The sequence below is a fragment of the Rissa tridactyla genome, chromosome 5 (genome assembly GCF_028500815.1).
Source record: "Rissa tridactyla isolate bRisTri1 chromosome 5, bRisTri1.patW.cur.20221130, whole genome shotgun sequence".
Taxonomy (NCBI): domain Eukaryota; kingdom Metazoa; phylum Chordata; class Aves; order Charadriiformes; family Laridae; genus Rissa; species Rissa tridactyla.
The window spans coordinates 8,626,272-8,647,953 of record NC_071470.1 but is presented as its reverse complement, the minus strand read 5'-3'; the positions used below and the strand labels follow the sequence as shown (position 1 = coordinate 8,647,953).

The 21,682-nt window shown below is 40.9% G+C and overlaps 1 protein-coding gene across 4 annotated transcripts in view; it reads right to left on the bottom strand.

Moving 5' to 3' along the window:
- MTUS1 (microtubule associated scaffold protein 1) overlaps window positions 1–21,682 on the bottom strand; it is a 130,712-nt gene that overhangs the window by 84,792 nt on the left and 24,238 nt on the right. For 3 of the 4 annotated variants that reach the window (XM_054203655.1, XM_054203654.1, XM_054203652.1), the window contains exons 2-3: window positions 10,666–12,891; window positions 8,255–8,450 (exon numbers count right to left, since the gene is read on the bottom strand). In XM_054203655.1, coding sequence (XP_054059630.1) covers window positions 8,255–8,450; window positions 10,666–12,708 — 2,239 coding nt within the window. In that variant the 5' untranslated portion in view covers window positions 12,709–12,891. Of the gene's footprint in view, window positions 1–8,254; window positions 8,451–10,665; window positions 12,892–16,567; window positions 16,731–21,682 lie in introns of all 4 variants that reach the window. The other variant, XM_054203653.1, reaches the window with a different exon arrangement.

The window sequence follows — 21,682 nt, the reverse complement described above, 5'->3', positions numbered from 1 at the left end:
TATCAGTGTTTCTTCGAGGAATAAAGAGTGGTTACAGCATGTTTCATAATTCTACCAAAGATTTACAGATAATCTTTCTAGTTATCTCTCCCTTTTGAAGTCTCAAATTACTACCAAAATTATCAAGAAAAAGCAGGGCACAGTTATGTTATATTGCTAGCAACGCCTCAACTGCTAAACATAAACTTGGGCAAAGACAGGGAATGTTACAATTACTACTGGGTCTAAAAAATATTTACGTGAGAGATTCATTTGTTTAGGGGATAACACCTGATCATAGAACAGTTTACAGATTAACGCAAGACCCAGCTCCCCACGTTATGCAGACTTCCGCAGTATTGTTCCCATTCACCTACAATCCTTAGGGAAACGCTCCTCTTTGGCACAGGTATCAAGGAGCCAGCAGCAAGTTAGAGACAAAAACATTACCAGGCTACCAGCGGCCATGTGGGTAGGTATTCACGCATTCCTCCTCTTGCAGCTCAATATTCTCAGACTAGAACTGGAAAATTGATCTTCAGTGATATAAGTGTGTGTGTATATATATGCACTCTCTCTATATATTATATATAGAGCATTATAGTAGCAGTTCACCACCATGAAACCAACTCTTTTCATTCTCCAAACGCTCCCACTGTCAGAAGAGCAACTGGGGTGTTTTCAATTAGAGGGGGAAAACAACATCCATGTACGCCTGCTGTTAAATTTCAATTTTTTCCCTTCCTATTTGGCCCAGTTATGGAATTTGTCAGACTTCCTCCCAGTTGAACCCTTCCACAATTAGAGAGACTCCTCCCTTCCCAGTCTCCCCTCAGGCTCAACTCCTTGCCCGTGACCTCTCCAGCATCTAGAAATAGCCCTTCTCCTCCCTGGCCTCAAGTCCCAACTCACATCTGCTTTCCCACCTCCAGTACAGTCTGCTATCGTACTGCCTGCCGGATTTACTCAATTTTAGGTTTTTCCTTTTGTAGGCTGAACTAGAGCAGCCCCACAAGAGATCACGTCCACACAGTCACGCTGTCATCTCCTATGGCCCCAGGCAGAGCCAGTCACCAGATGGCAGGTAGCTTTACACCAGCTTCCCAGGGCAGCTGCACAGTGGTGGCAAAGCTTGTCCACTCCAGCTTTGCCAGGAGACTGTTGTGAGCTGTTTACATCCTGCCTTAAACAAACCCCAACCTCTAGCTTTAACCCAGCTATTGGAAAGTTCTGTCCATTTAGGAGTTGTGGGCACGAGTCAAATCAATGTACGACAAAGAAAGCTGAGGCAAAGAAAACCACCGACCACATCCAGTTATGGTTTTCATTATTGTCCTGCTCTTCATATCACACACCCCTTCATGTTATACGCTGAGAATTTTTTCATAGAACCATAAAATGGTTCGGGTTGGAAGGGACCTTAAAGATCATCTAGTTCCAAGACCCTGCCCTGGGCAGGGACACCTTCCACTAAACCAGGTTTCTCAAAGCCCCGTCCAGCCTGGCCTTGAACACCTGCAGGGATGGGGCAATGATAGTTGCAGCTTTTATACCCACATTATCTGTAAATATTTTAAGTTTTCTGTTGCAGGAGAAACTTAATGCATTCCTTGCATGAAGAAGGAACCTTACTGTAAACATAAATACAGTTTTCTTCAGGAAGACAAGGATTCCTATTACTCTCCTCCTTTACCTCCACACCGAGAGAATTCAGAACTAACCAGCAGAGGTGAAGAGTTATTTGAAGACACACCAGCATGTCCTTGCAAGTAAATGACTAGGTACCGAGAAATTCCCCTGCAGGGAACTGGTGCACACCTCAGTCCTAAAGAAGAATGTTCTTACACTTGCATCCACGTTTCTGACAGCATTGATAGGTGGACTGTTAGTATCAGCCTCTGCAAGTACGATCACGTTTCTTCCTACAGGTATAATGCATTGAAACCCTGGTGTGGCTAGTCACAAGTCACCTGTAAAAAGTCTGGGGATATATGTGAAAACTTAATTCCCTAAGTATGGTCATTGATGGCCCCAGAAACAAAGACGAAAGGGTGAAATGCTCCTTTCTGGAAGCTGGAAGTGAACAGAATACTGGAAACACCATAAGCTTTGGAATAAAGATGTTCAAACCTTCAAACGTTACCATCCCCCTGCTGCTTCTACTACCCCAAGAATCTCAGAGGACCACACCTAAGGCTACCAAACCAGAGATAAATCTATCAACTTGCTTTGAAATCATTCATTGTAACTGATCTCATATTACCTCACAAACAAAAAACCTTCTGCTTTTACAAGTTTCTCATGGTCCATTTGACTTATAAAACTGAACAGGAAATAATTTATTCCAAATGGGTGTTTTTATGCTGAACCCTATGGACGGCTTGCAAAACATGAGTGGTATCTCTCCCATGGTGAGAGCTCCTTGTTAATGAGGCGTAACAAAAGAAATTAGTCAAAGCAAGTTTTTCTGTTAGCGTATGTAGGCAAAGCTAAACCCAAATTGATTATGCTGAATTCAGATTGCATCGTTTTATGGCTCCCTTCTGACTTCAAAATGTGAATTGACCATTCTGTACCTGAATGACCAACACCTGGGGCAGAGGCTTAGAGGTCAATGGTTGCCACAAGGATACACACGCTGCTCCAGGCACCTTCCAGCAAGACACTCCAGTTGAGGATGGCCAGGAAACGAGGGCAAAGTGGAGTGGAAACATTACTACAGAAGTCCAACTCAGGCAATTGGAGATTTCAAGTGGCAGAAGGGACGCCTTGTGAGGTTCTTCCTAGGCCCTCACAACTAGCACTGCTTCCTGAGCTCTCACAAACCGATCAGCTGGACAAAAGTCCTTTCAGATACATTAGGTACATTATATAACGGTAACTTTATACTGGAAATTAAAAGAGGACCAGTTATGAGAAACAGTCATTGTGGAGCTCCATATGGAGCAGTGGAGCTCTCTAGATGAAGATGACCAAAGAGGGATGACAGACAAGCTTTACGTCGTGCTACAGACATACCCTATGTTCCATGGAGACCCATGTATGGGTTTCCTCCTTCTTCCAACACCTCTGGAAGGTGAATACGGGAGTTTTAAATTCACTTTTAACACAGGCTTCAATTACTATAATGAAGCACTACATGTGTATTAAAGAAAGGGAAGAGAGGACCAAGTAATCTGGACTCAAGGACAAATATCATAAGGACAAATAATGATGTTATATAAGTTAAGAGTATAAGGACCCTACTTTTAGGATCCATGAAAAAATCCAGCTGTTCCGCAAAATTAAAAAAACAAAAAGCATAAAAAAACCTGGTTGAAACTAAATTTTAAGCCTTATTTATAGACTCTGGTGTATTTCAGATTTGTTCTTGAGAAAGTACATGGATACTCCTACAAGTAACTCTCCAGTCCTGCATTTCCTGACTGTTTCAGGCCAGAAAACCTGGAAGTTATGTTTGCCTTTTAAAATATTTTGTTTCCTCTTGGCATCATGTCAGTCCAACTTCAGAGTCACATGGTAGACAGCACGAATGATACAAGCTGAAAAATGATTTGCAGTAACCATGTTTGGTTTAGCTCCTGGTTCAGTGTCAGAATATAGACTCAAGATTATGGGAATGCTTATTGAAACTAAATTGGTTTGGTTCCGCTTCACTAGTATTGTGAAAGGCTATGGCAAAAAAATACTGAATTACCAAGTTTATATACATCTCCAGCTGTATGAAAACCCATTGAAACCATTTGGTTTCAATTTTTCATCTGAAAAGCCTTTCTTTGTGCAATAAATAGCAACAACACTCAATGAACACAGCCTTAATCTGTTACGGCCTCTTCTGGTTTTAACTTTGGAAGCTTCTCTGAATTACACATTTAAGTGTAAAATCAAACCAAAACACAGTATAAGGAATTTAGCAATTATGAACTAACAAGCAAATCAGTGTTTCGAAGCATCACTAAACTTTTTGTAGTCTAATGCAACTGAAACGTATTTCCTATAGCATATGGGTAATTATTTTCCCTCGTGCTTCAGTTAGTTGCAGAACACTGAAGAAGTCCTTCAGTGTGATCAACTTTTCATACGGAATGGGTCTCACTTGTCCAAAATATTAAATGAAACACAGAACTCTGGCTGTTGAGCTTCCCACTACCCAACCTTTCATTACTGCAGTTAAATGCTATGAAAATACTAGCAAGCCAAAGAGGGAGTACCACTGGACTAGACTCATGGAAAAGGTAAATAAAGCACAGGGCTTTACTTGGCTATCAGTGACTTAAATCAGAGACAAAATGGTACCTAAAACGTCAGAAATAACTGTCAGATGGTTAAAGACGTTTTAGTTACAAAGACTATTTACATGGTTTACATTAATTTCTGGAAGTCTTTAACAGTAAGTGGAGGAATAATATTTTTGCTGCTTTCATATCCCCAAATAGTTTCAATTACACATACAGCTTGACAGAGCTCTCATAGCTAAGACATCAACAACAACGTGAAGCTTCATACAGTGGAAAATAATTTAAAGCAATGGTATTATTTTAAAGCAGAAGGGTAGGTAAAGTATTAGCTTATCAGAAATCTTAACTTGCAGGTAAAGCTCCATTCCTTTACATACTTATAGGTAGGCCGTAGTCAGCACTAAGAGGAAAAAAAAAACACAACTAGTTGTGGTGGACATTCACATTTTTAGATCTAAAGTAAATAATTTATATCCCTATTTCACGCTGTTCAAACACAAATCAAGCAATTTCCTGCAGCTCAAACTGTCACAGCGTTTCCATCCAACCGCATGGGTGGTAGCATGTGGTTGCAGGGGCAGGCTGACAGTAGAAAAACTTGGAGACCACCAAATACTCCTTGGCTTCTCCAGTGCCCTTCCCCCCCTCCCTTTAAGAGGGAGAAAGACACGGCTCTTCCCAAACCATAATACCTCAACTATTAGCCAGCTATTACTCCTCCACAGTGGTTATGTACATCCAATTAGAAGGTTGTGTGCATTTGCTGGGAACGAAAACAATAGTTGCTTTCATTTCTGGACTGGTTCAAAGTCCAGATTACAAAGTTACACACGCCTTCCAGTAAGAACCAGGTAACTCAAACATTTTATTCTGTGTCTTGAATTCTAATAAGTGTTTTGACCAATAGCAAACATAGCAAAAGGCATATTGCCTCCCATCCAGTACTACAGAAATCTACGCACACCACCATGGAAAAATTAGCCATAGAGAATTAAGATTTTTGTTCGAGAATGAGTATGTGATTACAGGTCATTCTGTCTTATGGAGGAATGGAAACAAATAGTTACAGAAATAATTCTGAGGCACCTAGCTTGCAACTGTGACCCGATTTCTTGATTTACTGCAGAAATGGGGCTTTGCCATTTCACTGACCACTTCGGTACACTGAATCGAGTTGGGCTCACCTTTTAAAGAACCAGTTTAATTCAGCAAAAACTCTGAGTTCCAGCCAAGATACACCAATACTGGTGAACTGCAGTCAGCAACCGTTTTGAAATAAAGTTATTTTTAGCTTAATGCGCTCTGCAAATAACCTCACAAAAATATAATGCTTGAGATACGAGTTTTCCTCTCCTTTTGCTGTCTTCTGTTTGGGAGAGGATCAGGGCATTTCCTTAGAAGACATGCTTCCTTATTGGGTTAGCGTCTTGCCACTGAAAATTTACAGTTTACGTTTACAAGTGAAGAAAAATTACTAAAAATCTCAACCTCTGCCAAGTTGCAAAGATCTTATAATTGGTGTTTTATACAGGGCGTTTTTTCTTTTATTTCTTGATTCTTGGCGAGTTTCCTGCTTGCCACTTGAAATGACAGTGCATGATACAATTCACTGCTCACAAGCTCTTGATTATTCTGGGAACAATACATATACTGATATATTTTGGACAGAATGACTGCTTTTTTCCCCTCAACATCCACATGCAAGAGATGACACCGAGCTATACCACCACTTCTCTTGTTCAGAGTATTTAATGGACTCACTACACCAATTTGTCTTCCTGCCCGACGACCCGAATACAGCCAGCAACTGGCTAAGAATTAGTTGCATTTATGTTAGTACTTCAGGAAGCAAAAAAGTCGTTAGAATTTGGACATTTTTAAGACTTGGCTTGGCAAATGCCTGAACAACCTAGTCTGAATTCAGTGCTGACCCAATTACAGGCAAGGGGGGCTGGGCTAGGTGACCTCCAGAAGTTCTTTCCATCCTGGATTTAGCTCATCTCTAGTCTGGAAAAATCCTGACAGCAACCAACTGTACAGCTACTGAGGTATTTATCGGCACTGCTGGAATTATATCAAGGCACAAGTTTAATACCAAAGTGTTCAAATAACCGGAAGAAATAGTTACTCTCTACAGTATGGGTTTAGCCAGAACAGGTAACTGAGTTTGGTTTAGAAGCTGCCACACGGCCACAATAAGCGTACGTAGAGTTTTACTTCAAAAAAACTTTAAAAACAGATGGGGTAAGCAGCAGTGGACAGGGTTTTACCTGAAAGGTGGGGTCACATAACACAGCAGGGTTTTCGTACCAACTAACTCCTACCTTTCCCCATCCTTCCTTCTCCCACCCTGTACACCCATCCTCCGATTTGCATCGGTACTATGTTTACCAGGGAGCAAGGAACTAAGAATTCTCTTGGCAAGGGATGGGATAATAATAGTTTAACGCATCAAATCCTGCTTTGTAACACCAAAATATAGCATAAACAAAATGAAGGGTAAGATATGCTAGGAATAGTGGGCATGAAAATAAATTCTTCTCATGGGCAGCATTACAATTCTGGTCTCATCAGATCATAGCATGACTTTGAAACGTTGAGGTGCTTTTTTATGCTTTTATCTTAAGCAGTCTTTTTCCAATAAAAGAAATTTGAACGGTATCCTACTGACTACCATAATTTCAGCATTCAATGCGTTAAGGAGTGACAGCTTTAGCTAAAGAAACTTGGGGACTAAAGGTTTTTACTTTCAACAGCAAACGGCTTCTGCTTCTAAAAGTGCATTTGATTTTTTATTTTTTTTAACAAAGGGAAGAAGTTAGTCCTATAACCCAGCCATGCTTACATATATTTCTAGCGATGGTGTCGTAAGTCTACTCTGGATTAATAACCTAAGGGACAAATATACATGTATACCTATATGCATCTCAGTTCTTCTAAGACCATAATTACAGATAGGAAAGCTCTGAATTGGTATTTAGAGAGGCGATGAGTCTTCCAAGAAATTGGTGGCTTACAGGTAGGTACTTAGTCCATCGAGCAAGTCCCTCACATTAGGAAGGATCAAGTCAGGGAACAGCCTATATCCAATTTCTTTGAGGGACTCATCCCATGAAGGGCTACAGATGCAGATTTTATCACGCTTCACCACCTGTATATAATTAAGAGAAGTATTTTGGACTGTTTTATAATCTTAGATTGAGTGGGTTAAAAAAGAACAGGTTTTACTGGGTATAGCTGGGTGTGCACACTTTTCAAATTACAGTGCATTGTAGTGTAGTCATTTATAGCCTGGTTACCTTTGCAATTAGCTATATTGCCACACTTGGTTAAAAAAAGCATATAACCTAAAAGAACATTTCTGAGTTTCTACAGTACAATTACAGAATGTAGTTTCCAGTCACCAGATTTGAACAGCAGCCTACAGACTAGTTTTGAGATCCCTATCGTGTCGCCCCCCCCCCCCCCCCCCCCCCGCCACGCTCTTGGTATTAATCAATCTGAGCTTAATTAGCAGCTCAAGCAGTAGTCTCTCCTTCAATTATGTTTTTCCCCTTTCTGGAAACTATAGAGCTGTACCAAAATTAGGTTGAACAAAATATGCTATGTCCTGAAATAAGGGCCCATTCCCATTGGGATAGCATACAGTTGCTTATCATAAATGCTTTGTACCCAAGCTCTGTATTTTCTCCTCTTCATTTTTACACCCTTCAAGTAATTTCAGTTGTAATTCCGCAAAGTACTGTTATATAACCAAACTATAAATAATAATATTTAAATATTGTTTCTTCTTACAGCACCACACCCTCCTAAATACATTCCTTATGACATAAGATTTTTACAGTGATGGGGTGTAACTTGCCTTTTTTGTTTCCTCTCTCCATATTAACAATTTGTGATTTAGTTAGAATCATATTTAGCACCAAAAATACAGCTTTGTACCATTTGAAAAGTTCTGCCAGAAAGTACATTGAATATGATATCTTAATTTTAAGAAACTAGTTAAGTGGTATTATTCCAGTGAAAAATTCTCTTACCAGAGCTTGATGACAGAACAGCTCCTTTGTGAGAAGGTGCTTTAATTGTGCTGATAGTTTTATTTTCACATCCTTTCTTCAAGGGTAACACAGATGGCATCATTTTAACCTTGGTAGTTGAAACACTTTGTAGTGTGATTGGGTCTTTCTTCAGTGTGTTTTTCCCTTGTGTCGTCCCATCTTTCACAGAAGGCATCTGTTTTTTTAAAAAAAAAAAATCCAACACAAAAACCCCTAAAGAACCCACACACCACCACTGTGAGAAGCCCAGCATCTGCAACGAAATACTGGCCATGCAGGCAGGGGACATGCTTAGCTGTTGGCTGTCACATTGTCCCCATCTCCAGTTCAGAACCTCAAGAATCAACTCCTGAATGGCCCTCAGCAACACAATACTATTAGTTTGAAGCTAATAACTGGTAATGACAAACACACTAAAGAGGTTACAGGGGTCATTTTACATCAGAGTTTTTCCTCTTCCTCCCCAAATGCTAATTAAGCCATTCAATTACATCGACTGCACCTAATCTCAAGATCAATTCTCTACGAGCCCTTCCAATAGGTTTCCTGGTCTAGGTATTAAGTTACAACACAGAAATAGGCAAAAATCTTTCACGTTCAAGTGCCATAGATAAAACAAATTCAGGAGTGGACCCAGGACAGGTTTAAAATAACTGGTTTATATGTAGTATTCATCTGTATTTCATAAAGAACTCTTGCTCCAGTTTACACAGGCACTAATTCATGACCACTCATGCTGTAAAGTTAAGGCTATACAGGTAAATTCATAAGAAAGTACAGCTCTTCATGTGCTTTTTGGTGACTCAAACTGAGATGCAGCAACTTGGTCAGATTAATGCACTTTCCACTTTTAACTCCAATCCTCATCTTCATTTTCAGAAGTTAATCTGTACTTTTCCAAAGACCACTTAAATTTAGTCCAGCTGATTGGTCTACTGCCTATTTTCTAGAAATTGTTCTATGAAATTCTAGAAAATTTCTAGAAATATGCTCTAATATGGAGCATGTATTGCTCTATATGCTCCAGGTACCAGCAGAACAATTAATATCACAGAGGTTTCCATCTTGGTGACAGGGTGAATTAAAAGCATTCTCTCTAACCCTCAGCACCAGAAGCAAAGCAGAATCCAAGCTCTGAAATACTTTAGAATTAAGATAAACTATCCTTGCTTTCCCGTTAATTTAGGTTTTCAAGTTCATATAATAAATCAATGATATTATTTATTAATTTATTCTGTAATGTTTCAAAAATGTATAGCTGCTTCTGTTTTACCTGAAGTAGCTTCCTCTTCCATATACTGAGCTTTACTGGAGGTTTTCCAGAAAATCAGTAAAGCCTGACAAAGATTCAGACTCCAGTTTTACTGATAACAGCTGCTTCCTCCATTTCACCAATTTAACATAAGCCGTTGAACCCACAAGCAAACAACAGGAGGGACTCCACAGCGCACCAAGACTCCAACCCTGCGTCCCTACCTGAGATCTTGGTCGAGACCCAACCCCGAAGCTCTTCTTTTCTTTCCCACCGTTCCTGTTCTTTTAACCTTCCTTCAGAGTATTTGAAAGCAGCACGTTTCTCCTGACAGGCAGCTGACTCGTCCGAAAATATTTTCCAACCAACCAGCGCACGCATACCTCCCGGCCAGGAAGTTTGCACCTTCCAGCTGGCTGACGGCCCAAAACCAGGTATATGCCCTCCGCATGAGAAATATTTCCTGGCTACTCTTCACTATTCTAATAGTCCGACTTCAAATAAACAAGCTCCCAAGTTATTCAAAGCAGACAGTTAAATTGAGATGTTAAAAATAAAACGCTTCACCAACTTGCTGGTGTTCTGGTTTTGTGGGACTTATTATTATTGTTAATATATTTCTGTAAGTAAATTTTAGAAGTGTAATTTAGTTCTAAAGCATGTTTTGAAAGAAAAAAACACACCTGAAAACAGCAATTTATCTCTAATGTCTATTTAAAGTTACAGCATGACTAGAATTATCTTGATAAAAGCACATATTAAAAGTTATATTTAGAAAAACCTCACCAAGTTATTGCTATGTGATTTTAGCAGTCTGACTAAATTAAGACTTGTTTGCTTTTATTAGAAGTCTTACCAACTGCATTGTCTTAAAATGACTTTACCAAAAAGATTTTTATACCATGGAGTAAGGCTGAAGGCTGAAGACACCAAATGAGGCCAAGTGCAAGCAGTTTGTAAGCGGTGTTTCTTCGCTCCCTTTATTAGGGAGAGACTTCACCTCAGAAGTCAACACCACAGTTACATTTACACACCCAAAACCCATCTCACAATTTTTATTCAGCACTGTGTAATTCAGAATTCCCTTTTTCCAAATGTGCAAAACATATAATTAAGTATGTAAAGAAAAAAAGCTTACTAAAGGAACTGAGTGCAGGTCAAACGTTTCCTTTGCCACATCTTTTACCGCAGTTGCTTCCAGAAGAATTCCCATGTTGCTGCTTTCCTCTTTCTCACCTCCGGTGGCGTAGATGTTTTGAGCACAGGGCTGCATTAAAGAGTTTGAACTTTCCATTTTATTGTCCAGCATCTCTTTCGAATTCTCCACGCACATTGGAAGGGCAGCAGAAACCGAAGAGCATGCCGAATGGGTAGAGCTCGCTTTGCCAATATCTTCCGGATTCTGCCTTAGTGCAGGTGTCTTTGAAGCCTTGTGGGAAGCGTTTCTAGGATGTGTTGTGGCATGTACGACTTGGCTAGAGAAGAGGTGTTTGTTAAGATGTAGCTTATGGGGCTTATTCGCAGGCAATTCCACTTTAGTATCTTTAGCTAGATCTATTTTCTTTCTCAGCACTTTCATAGAGGGGGACAATTGCCTCGGGGAAGCAACCAGCGAAGGTGATGAGGCAGCTGATAGCTGGGGGGACTGGGGAGACTGTTTTAATCCTGTGCTCTCTCTTGACTGTAGCACAGGCCTAGACATAACCTTTGGCTTAACATTTTTGAAATTAGGTTTGGGAAAGCTAACAATCTCAGATTTCTTCGCTTTGGTTATCGTTGACACAACAGGAGACCTGCCCACTGGTTTTCCTGCATTTTGACCTGAACTAGCTTTAATCAAAGGCCGCCTATTATGTCCTCCTACAAACGCCTTGTTTGGTCTTAGGTTAGGAGACTTGTCTCCAAATTCTGCCAAAGCCGGAACAGAAAAAGTTGTATTTTTTGATCGTTCTTTAGGGGTTGAAGTACATAGAGCAGAATCGCTTTCGTCAGCCATAGGACTGAAGACCACAAAAGTTGCTTCGCACTTCAGGTCAGGTATAACAGGCCTCTTTTTTGGTACACTGCAAGATATGAAAGTGGTGTTGTGCATATTCTGATGAGCAGCACTTCCAGAGGTACTTTGTTCTTTGGTTAAGGGTTCACTGGTTTTCTCTGATACTTGTTCTCCATCCATTTTATCTACCAGGAGAAGGTGTGCATGATTTACAGGACTATCCATGCATGTTTCAGCATTGGAATTCCCAGTTTCATGATGGTCAGGGGTATCCTGCAAGGATTTCACTTGGTCATCTTCGTGACTATTAATGCACGGTGATAATGTATCTCGCCTATAAGGATCTATATATCCAGCAGCTGGTTTTACAGACTGTGCTTCTGTTTCATGTGATTCTTTATCAGTCTTGTCAGTGTTTTTTAGATACTGTTCAACACCTGCCGAGGCAGGACAATATACTTCAAGTTCAGAATAGGCATCTGGGCTTTCTGAAGCCACTGTTGCAGAGGAGAAATTAACTGTTCCTTCTGAGCCAGTTCTATCAAATTTCCCTCTCGTACACACTTCAGAAGAGATTAGCATTTCCCTCAGATTCATGTCATCGTTTTGATCAGTTCCCAGAGTTTCACTGATAATGTTAGTGACATCCAACGTGCTCAGGTGGCATTGTGCCGTGTCCTTTATCAGGGACCAGGCGTTCTGCTCTGAAGCAGGAAGAGGTAATACACACTGGGAGTCAGCCTGGCTGTAAGGCACTGATTGTTCAATACTCTGATTTTGCATCTTTGCGGTAGCAACGTTGCCTTTTAGTAAGTTTGTTGCTTCTTTCAAGTCACAGTTTGAAGGATACACACAATTCTGTTCAGTCACAGAAGACTCGCATGCAGCGCCTCCATCTCCCAGCAGAGCTCCTGCGCAGTTGTGTTCACCAGGTGTCTTCTGTAGATGAAGTGCTTCAATACACTGCTGTTTTAAAAGAATACTTCTAAAGTCAATCTCATTTTCAAAACCGGTATCATCTTCATGCTCAGTCACTGTATTTTGGTCACCATGTATCTTGGTAGCACAATTCTTTGAGGAAGGTGTAGTTCTGTCACATGCGTAGTTATTTCCATTTTCATCCCTTATAAGTAAGGAAGACTTCAGGCCATTCTTTGCTTTGTCATCTGACTTTTCAACATTCATTTTGAAGGGTAGATTTTAAACAATTTTCATTTTATATATATTTAAAATCCCAGAGAATGCAGACTCTAAACTTGCAGGAAAAAAAAAAACCAAACAGCTTTTCCCAGGAATGCGTCAACTGTCCTGAAAGATATTTAAAAAGTAATTCTTTGTTTTCATGTTTCCCAAGAGGATTCAAAAGTTCTGGAATTAAAAAGAAGTTAAAAGCAGTTAGCCAAAACAAGATTTTAAGACAGTAATCATTCTTAAGCTATTAGTCTTTGAATCAAGTGCAGCCATTTTTGACCAACTTCCTTAAGGAAATTAGACTTTTGCAATGATGCCACCCATGCACGTTTACCTTCACAAGCCATTTCCACTTCCCTGATGGCCAAGCGACTTTTGAACCCTTTGGTCAGCTGCGGTCAAGTGTGACTTGAAGATTGCATTCTGAGCTACTTGGTTGCTTGGCTTCCACGCAAGCAAAAGAACAACGCAAAAGATTTGGCTCCTCAACAGGAAAAAATGTATCTAAGGAGCTACGTGATAGAACGAACCACCATTTTTCCCTCTTCCAATAGCAGGTAACCCAACAAAATGACATGGTTCCTCACACAGCGTGTAGTCAAGCTATGAAGCTTCTTACTGCACGGTACTTGGGAGCCAAAAGCTTACACAGGCTTAAACACAAGCGGGTAAGGGCCATGTTAAGAAAAAATCTGTCCCATACAATACCAATCTGATTCTGTGAGCTTTCAGTCGCAAGCTGCAAGCACCGAGGAGAACTCTAGGGAAAATTCACTACACATTCATCCTGTTCTTATACTCTTCACTCAGCGTTTAGCCCTGGTTACTGCTGGGGACAGGACACAGCATTAGATGGATCTTCAGTCTGTCCATGTCTGCTCACATGTATGCTGTTATGTGCAAGTTTGCATGAGGACAGGAAATTAAGAGAGATCTAAATTGTAATAGCGATTAAATGCTGCTGTATAAGCTCAGGTTTTGAATCAGACACCAGCAAAACAGGAGCAACGCTAAGGATCCCAGTGAAAACGAACTTCAGTGCTCATCCCTTGATGCACACAGCAAAGAGCTATTTCAAATGACTTTTGAAGTTTGGTGGGAAGAAAACAGCAGGACATGAATATCAGGATTAAGTATATAGGATGGACAGAATAATGCACGCTAATATGAGAATTATATTGAAGTTTGAAATTATTTGACTGTGAATTAACCACAACGAGTAGCAGAGTCCATACAGACAAAATCCAGAGCTAACAGATAGACAGAGAATATTTGATCTGCACTCTCAACCATCTCAACTAAGGTGACAATACTGGTTGCAATACGAGAGAAGTCAAAGAGGCTTAAAAAAATCAGAAAACATAATAATAATAATGGGAGATTCCTGCTATCTCGATGCTGATTAGGCACTTTGAAGAATAATTCCTTGATCATATTTTTGTACAGGAATCCGTGACTGCTTTGGGAAACAAATAATCCTTTTTCGTACCAATGAAAAGTATAAATCTTTCCAGACAGGCTGTAGGGCCCGTAAACACTTTTGAGTACAAAAGCAGCACTTACGACCATTCTAGAACTACAGGAATTTGCATGCTCGCTATGGACACAACAGAGTGGCTACTGGCCCACAACCTTGTCGTTACATGGGACTTTAAACATCTGTCTCAGACAGAAGGTAAAAAGATCATGAAAAAGGAAACAAGAAGCTACTGAGATCAGAAAGCACCCTCCTCCCTTCCCCCTTCCTCCCCCCAAGATGAAGTGCCTTGACTAGCTTAATATCTCCTAGTTCCCTAGGGCCGGTCTAGATCCTTTGTCTACCCACTACTATTCAATCCCTATTGAAACATGAACAATTTCAGTACCCTCATTTTCATCTTCCCTTAGGAAACCTAAGGCAGATTCAAGAGCTCTTCCAAAAAAAGTAGTCCCTGAAGGCAGGGCAAGAACCTGTCCTGAATAATCTTCCATTGATTTAAGTCAATCACAGAATCAACTGCTGAAAAAATATTTGCAAACTTTGCTGTCACTGTTGTTTTGGCACATTGAAACTAGTTTCTACTTGTCTGGAGACTAGCCCATAACACAGCTTGCTCACCGAGTCATGCAATAAGAAGTTAAGATTTCATTTTGATTGATTCAGCGTTAGCTCAGATCCAACCAGCAGCCTTGCCTCTTTCAAGAGCTTTCTCACTACAGAGAACAGGGAATGCCAATATGCCGAGACTTAGCAAGATTGAGATCCCAAGAATTTAAAGAATGACATGTTAGCGTACAGTACTGCATAGCGAATAATGCCAAAATTTGAAACAGCACAGGCAGTTAAGTAAACCTTGATCCAATAGATGCTGAAGAAGCTCCACGAAAAATAAAAGTAGTTTTGAGACCAAGTAGAGCCATGAGGAAGTGCATTAAAGTTGCATATACAGATGTATACACGTACCTATAGAAGTCTGCTCACTCAGTGCTCAGAAACAAACCACTGATTCAACTATTTTTAAAGCAAATTTTCACTTTAGTAATCAATACTTCCATGAGCAACTAAACCACCTTCAAATATAGTGTCATATGCACATTTAGAGTCCTAAAAGTGTCCTGCATAAAAAGTGAGGCATTCCTCAGGATTAACTATAGTGTATAAAAAAAATCTGGAACCTAGATAAATATTAGTCCTCAAAAAATTGACATTCTGTAACTCTGCAGGTACTAATAGGTTCATCAGGCTTATAAGAATGCTTCCTGGTGATGAGAAATTCTTTAGATTTCAGATCTGCCACAGGAGGCAGAATGAAAAAATAACCTCAGCCAGCATCTCCTTCATAGGAGTGGTCATTAGCAGATGCACAGACACAACAGTTGCCCTTCCCAAGAACATTCCTTCCCAAGAATATACTGTTCCTGGCACCTAACGACTTGGGGAATTCTCTAAATACTACTAATAAACTTGCTTTGAGTTTATCTTATATCAACAAGCATTATGCATGCCTGGTCTCCACAACACACTACCATGCTGGGCAAAAGAGTTCAGCTGGTTTGTGCCTTCAGTAAAGCTCAATTTGCCAAGTTTCAGTTGCATATTTCAAGTGCTTAAGCATTGCAAAAAAAAGGCTTAGTTATCAGAGCTCTCAGCTTTCCCTTTCCCCCAGCAGATATAAAAGCTTAGGGTAACAGAAGCAACACTTCATTAAAAAAAAAAAAAAAAAAAGCAACACACAGGGGCTTGACAAGCAGATTCTCCTGAAGGGAGAAGAGATCAGAGATTGGCTGCCAGCAGCCCCAGATACAGGAGAAACACGCTACGAATACAGAACTGGGCTCAGAGCAAGACCTTGCCACTTCCATGAACCTATGAGGGTGTCCGGGGTGTGCTGTAGAAGGGCAGAGGGACAGCAACTCATTCAGTGCTGGGTAAACGGGAATCCAAACCATATCAATTGCAATAGGGAATTCAAGCTACAAGTTTACAAATTACTACAAAAACGCAAGTCAGTTTGTGTTAGCATCACAACACAGACAGGAATAATTTACACTTTCCCCAGTACTCCATCTGGAACCGGGTTCTTTCACCCACACCATCACATGGTGTTTACTCAAACCCACCAGCTATGTTTGTGCTGCCCGTATGAAGCGGGATGGGGGGATCAATCTGGAAGGGGAGGATGTGCCCAGACACGCAGGCAGTCTACAAGTGCTCTCACCAACTGAACGTGCTTTGATACCAGAAAAAACACACTGCCAGCATCTGTATTTCAGCAGAAAACCATATTACATGGTCCCAATTACCACAGTCACTGAAGTCAGAAACCATGTAAAGCATTGCATACATCAATGCATTACACTACAGCCAGTTTACCTGACGGTGCTCTGGAACACAACACAATCACACAAGTCTGGCTCTTTCAGCAGGTACACCTGAAAGCAGACACAGCAGCATCCAGGAGGGTGTCTGCAGCGGCCAGGCATCCCTCCCAACATGCTCCATCGCACGTTGCTCACATGTGTTCCATCAGAAAGCTCTGGCAAAACAGACAATTTCCGGTAACACTGCATTTGTTTAGAACTGCAGATTTCAGAGCTCCCTGTGCGGCCCCAGTGTTGTTGATGTGAACTAGCCTGTTGCCAAGCTAATTCAAAGTATTAGAAGAGAGGATGAGTTAAGCTCCTAAAACAACTTCACCCAAACATTTATAACATTACAAGCACAACATACTCCTAGAAGTGAATTACATGAAGTGCTCATATGCTAATGGCATTGCTTAAGAACACACAGCATCATCCGTGCTGGCACTGCGAAGGCGTTGTTCATGACAAAAAAAACCAACGCCACGGGGTAGCCAAGTGGCACCTGTATGCTTTACTCAAAGCCATTTTAAAAATCAAAATAAATGTGAGACACTTGCTGTGGTAAGCAGAAATGCGGTTTGGAAGCAATCATGCTGGCACATCTGATTGAAGGAGCAGTATCACTTTCACAGGCGTGAACCATGAGGTTCTCCCTCCTACTTGGTTGTTTCCCACCCTGCTTCAAGACTGAAGAAGCAGCATAACACAGAAGTGGTAGTAACCAAGGAACATGAATTTTAAGCACTTAAATCTTGGCACTAAGGTATGGCAGAAGTAAAGCGGAAAGGCAATTGGGCATACAGCTGCAGAAATCAGACACCCTAAAGTTGCGTGAGAGGTGCTGACTTCCCGTAAGACATTCGAACCATGACACAGTACCATCAGACTGCCCCAAAAAACATATGGCTGCTCATTCCAACAGGTCCATCTGCCCTAGTAGCTTCCTCCTACCAGTGACTAAATGGGTGTCTAATGGAGACAGCAATGCTGCTGCTTTCCCCAAACTCACAGCCTCCAGTGAGTCAGTCCTCAGAGCACTGGTTCAATGGAAAGCTTCAGCTGCTTTCCGACCCTTCTTTTCCTTGCCCATAGTCATTACTTTTCTGAGATGAAGAGTCCTTAGGTCTATTTAACTGTTCATAAACTCTGACCATCCTTGTTGGCCTGTCTCTAAGGATGTTAGGCTGCTGTCTCCATCTTCAAGTTCAGACTATTATTTGTAAGGACATAATACACTCAGGCATTCCAATGGATTTACCCAGTGTCTCCATAACACAGTTTTTCTTCCTTTAATAATTGCCAACTTCTGATTTTTATGATAAGGTAAGTTCCAGGAGAACTCTGTATTCAGAAGTGGAAGACTGGTCCACCAAGTTTTCTTAAAAAGTAAATGAAGTCCGTCTTTTTACTTAGACAACCAGGATACTTGAAAATAGTGTCTAGAAATGGCATCTTGTATTTTAGGGATCTGGAGGTGCAATGCCCTACATCAGGAAGTTCTACAAATGCACATGCCCTTCCCCCACTGTTTTACAACAACCATCAAGATTAAACTCAGGGAAGTAACAGAGATAAGCACGCACAAACCAGTGACAAATGCCAGCTATTCAGAGAGCATAAGTAAGCAAGTGTACTTTATTATTTGAGATTAAATGCATGATCAAACAAAACCAAAGCTACCTATTTGAACACATAGATGAGAATATCAACAAGCTTCTTGTTTGATATTCCAGCGTGCTCTTATGACTTAATCAGGCTGTCATTTGTAGCTTCATTAAGACAGCATTCATTGCAAGAAGTGGCACAGACTACTCACGGGGCTTTCAACATACATTGCAGTACACAACTGCACACACAGATAGTTACACACTTAGTTATCATTCATTTCTCCATTGCCACCATGAACAATGGCTGTACATGGTTTTCCGTGAGATCAATATTCACTCTCTTACTCTTTAGGAACTTGTAAGAATGACATTAAGTTATTGCTTCTTGGTTAAATTAGTCATCAACTGCTTTGGGGTTTGGTTTGGGTTTTTTTTTTTTCCTGTTTTATCACAACTAAATTGTTTAGCAGAAGCCTATGTTCTTATACAAGGAAGGATGAACTTTCAGGTCAAAATGAAAGTAAGGAGCTGGAACTTGGAAAAAAAAAAAACCACAACACAATAGCACATTTATTATGGCACTTCCTTGGAAGATCAAGGTTCAAGTCCTTCTTTTTGAAAGGCTTGATTGAGTAGCAAAGCACAAACAAGACTGAGACTGTCAGAACCCTGTGTTCAACAATCCTAATCAGTGCTCAAGTTCTTTGCCTAGATAGGTGTTACGAATACTGCTCACCTTCTCCATTTCCTGGAATTCAGCTAAATTGATTTCTCCACTGCTACCACTTAAAGGGTACATTTATACATTTTGGTATCTTCAAGTTACGAAACAGTGAGCCAGGATTATTCACGGGGAATTTTCCCTCTAAGATTGAAATATCATCTGTGCAGGAAGAAAGGTGGTAATAGATTACCAAGAACAAAAATACTTTGTGAACTCACACTAGGTCTGCCCACTCACAGCAAGTAAGTGAAACTTCAAAGTTGAGAAAACAAGGTTTGTGCTCTTCAAGAATGTCCTCACATTTCAAGATAGTTTTCAGATATCTAGGAGTTTTCCTTAAGTTTCTCATCACACGTTCTTTATCATCATTTCTCATTCTTTAAGGGAATTTCAGCCATCAGCACCCTTGCTGCCCATCTTCCTTTGAACAAGCTTCAAACATTCAAAGTAGAAATTGGGCTGACCTGTTCCAAACTAATGGGCCAGTCCTCTCGGCAATCTTTTACTCTCCATTACGTGTTTTCTCTCCTTTCTTACAAAGCTGTCAATCCTCTTAAGTTGCCCCATAGTCCTCACTTGCTCTCATCCTAGCTGAAGTCAAATCTGGCACAGACGCAAGTACACAGGGAAGCAGTGCAGAACAGCTGTTACACCTTGGATTCCCACAAAAAACGGGGTTGGTGGTGTTGCTGGTGGTGTTTTGGGGTTTTCTGGTTTTGTTTGGTTGGGGTTTTAAAATTTTGTTTTAAAAATATACCCTCTGAGTATTAGGTCTACGGACATTAAATGAAGTGAAGACTTTTTGTCTGCTGCTACTCTTCTCTGTGAAAGCTTTGGGCTTCTCAGTCAAAACAGCAAGTACAAAACCAGCAGAAATACTCTGCAGAAGCAGCACCGTGCTGCAAAGGTGGTGGCTAAAGTGCCAGTCATAACGCTGAAAAAAAATAATAGTTCTTGTTTCCTAACAATGAGTCACAACTTAGTCATTCATTTGGCAAGTCTGAGCAGAGATGGCTTTAACCGTTACCACTGAAATAACTCCTGCATTAAATATTTGCCTTTACAGTCAAGTTCTAATGCCAAGCAAGTACACCACAATGGGCTAGGCAGCATACGCTGAGACTACTTAAGGTTATGTGCTGACTTGAAACTTTTTGCGTTCCTGAACTGTTTTATGAAGCCCCTGCGCCCCCAGCTCTAGCACGAGCGCCACACAATGTGTAGCTGACACTATCGGCATTCTGGCCGGTACAGCGGCTGTGCCAATGGAATCGGATAGGCAAGGACACAGAAAGGCTCGTCTGCTCTTGTGCATTGCGTGTCCTTCCAGATCTCCACCTAAAACTGAGAAATTGTTCAGCAACTCTCTATTTTTAACACCGACATATACTATGAACTAGTTTCCAGAGCGTTTGGAGTACTCTCAACGTAACCTGTAGTGAAGCAAGATACAGCAAGTACAGCAGTATTATTTAGCTCTAGTGGATCACTCTGTGTGACAAATCTATAACCTGATTAATTTCTCTGAAAAAGCAGATCAACACGGTCTCTAATGACTGAAAAAGCAGCATCTTTGCTATGATACCCTTTTGCAGTACAAAATGAAGAATAAATCAAGATGCTTAGGATTTCTCACATTAACCAGGTCAGAAGTTTAATCAGCTTGCAGTTTGCGGACTCAAAGCAGCTTGCTATGCAGAAGTGCTCAGTCATTCAGAAAAGACTACGGCCAGCCAAGAACAGTTTCCACTTACTCCACAAGAAATTCTGCCACTGAGTTAGGGCTGCACTTTTGCACAGCAACCGCATCACAGCAGAATTTAGTTCTGAAGATGCTGTACTTGCCAATTAAAGAACAGCTGTTACTACACTTTATTAAAAAATATTCAAGGCTATGATTATATATAGCGAACAAAATCTAATAAAACTGCAATAAAGTTGTTACAGGAAATAATATTTTGGTAGCCAAATAGGAAACAGCTCCAACCCAACGATTAGAAGTCCTAAAGGTACAGTGGTCGTTGACCATTTTCAGTAAGTATTGCTGAAAAGGAGTTTAAATCCTCTCAATCCTAACAGTTTCACTAATATTTCACCTGCAGCTTTGCACAACTGGCATCTGGGGCAATCAGGCAATTCACAACCATTGTTCCAAATATTGCAGTCTCAGGAGGAAAAAAACAAACAAAAAACCAATAACATACACACATATTGTTTTTATATTCAAAAAAATGTTATGTTCCCTACAAAGGAAACTGTTTCTCACAGTGAGATCAGTCTTGCTACGAGAGTTTATTTTTATGCTTTAATCTTTTTTATGTTTTTTGTTTGTTTGCCTTTCGGTCCCAGAAGACAGAAGCCTCTGAATCCAAGAGGGACCAGCTCTGCAAAGCTCAACACAGCACCGCACCTCTGCCACAGCAAATGACAAGAAAGATGCCACAACAGTTTCACAGAGCTGTTCAGAGAAAATAGCTTGATTTCTGCCACACTATTAGGTAGGAGGCTGCAGCCGGTGCCCTCTGGAAAGCATGAGCTCCCCACACCACTTGATATGGCTGCTGACAGGCTGAAATTCTCCCGGCACGCGGTGGGAGAAGGACTGGAGGGAAGGGGGAGCTGGGCACACGTTGCTTGAAAGGCTGCCAGGGCAAGGTTATCAGTCTCACCCAGGGGATCTGGAAGGGATCCATATATACTGGGCTCCTTGCAGATGTCCCCCAGCTCTCGGTAAGGGACTCCACTCCATCCCCGAGCAGCAGCAGGACTCCCGTGTAAGGTTGTTGCCCTGGGG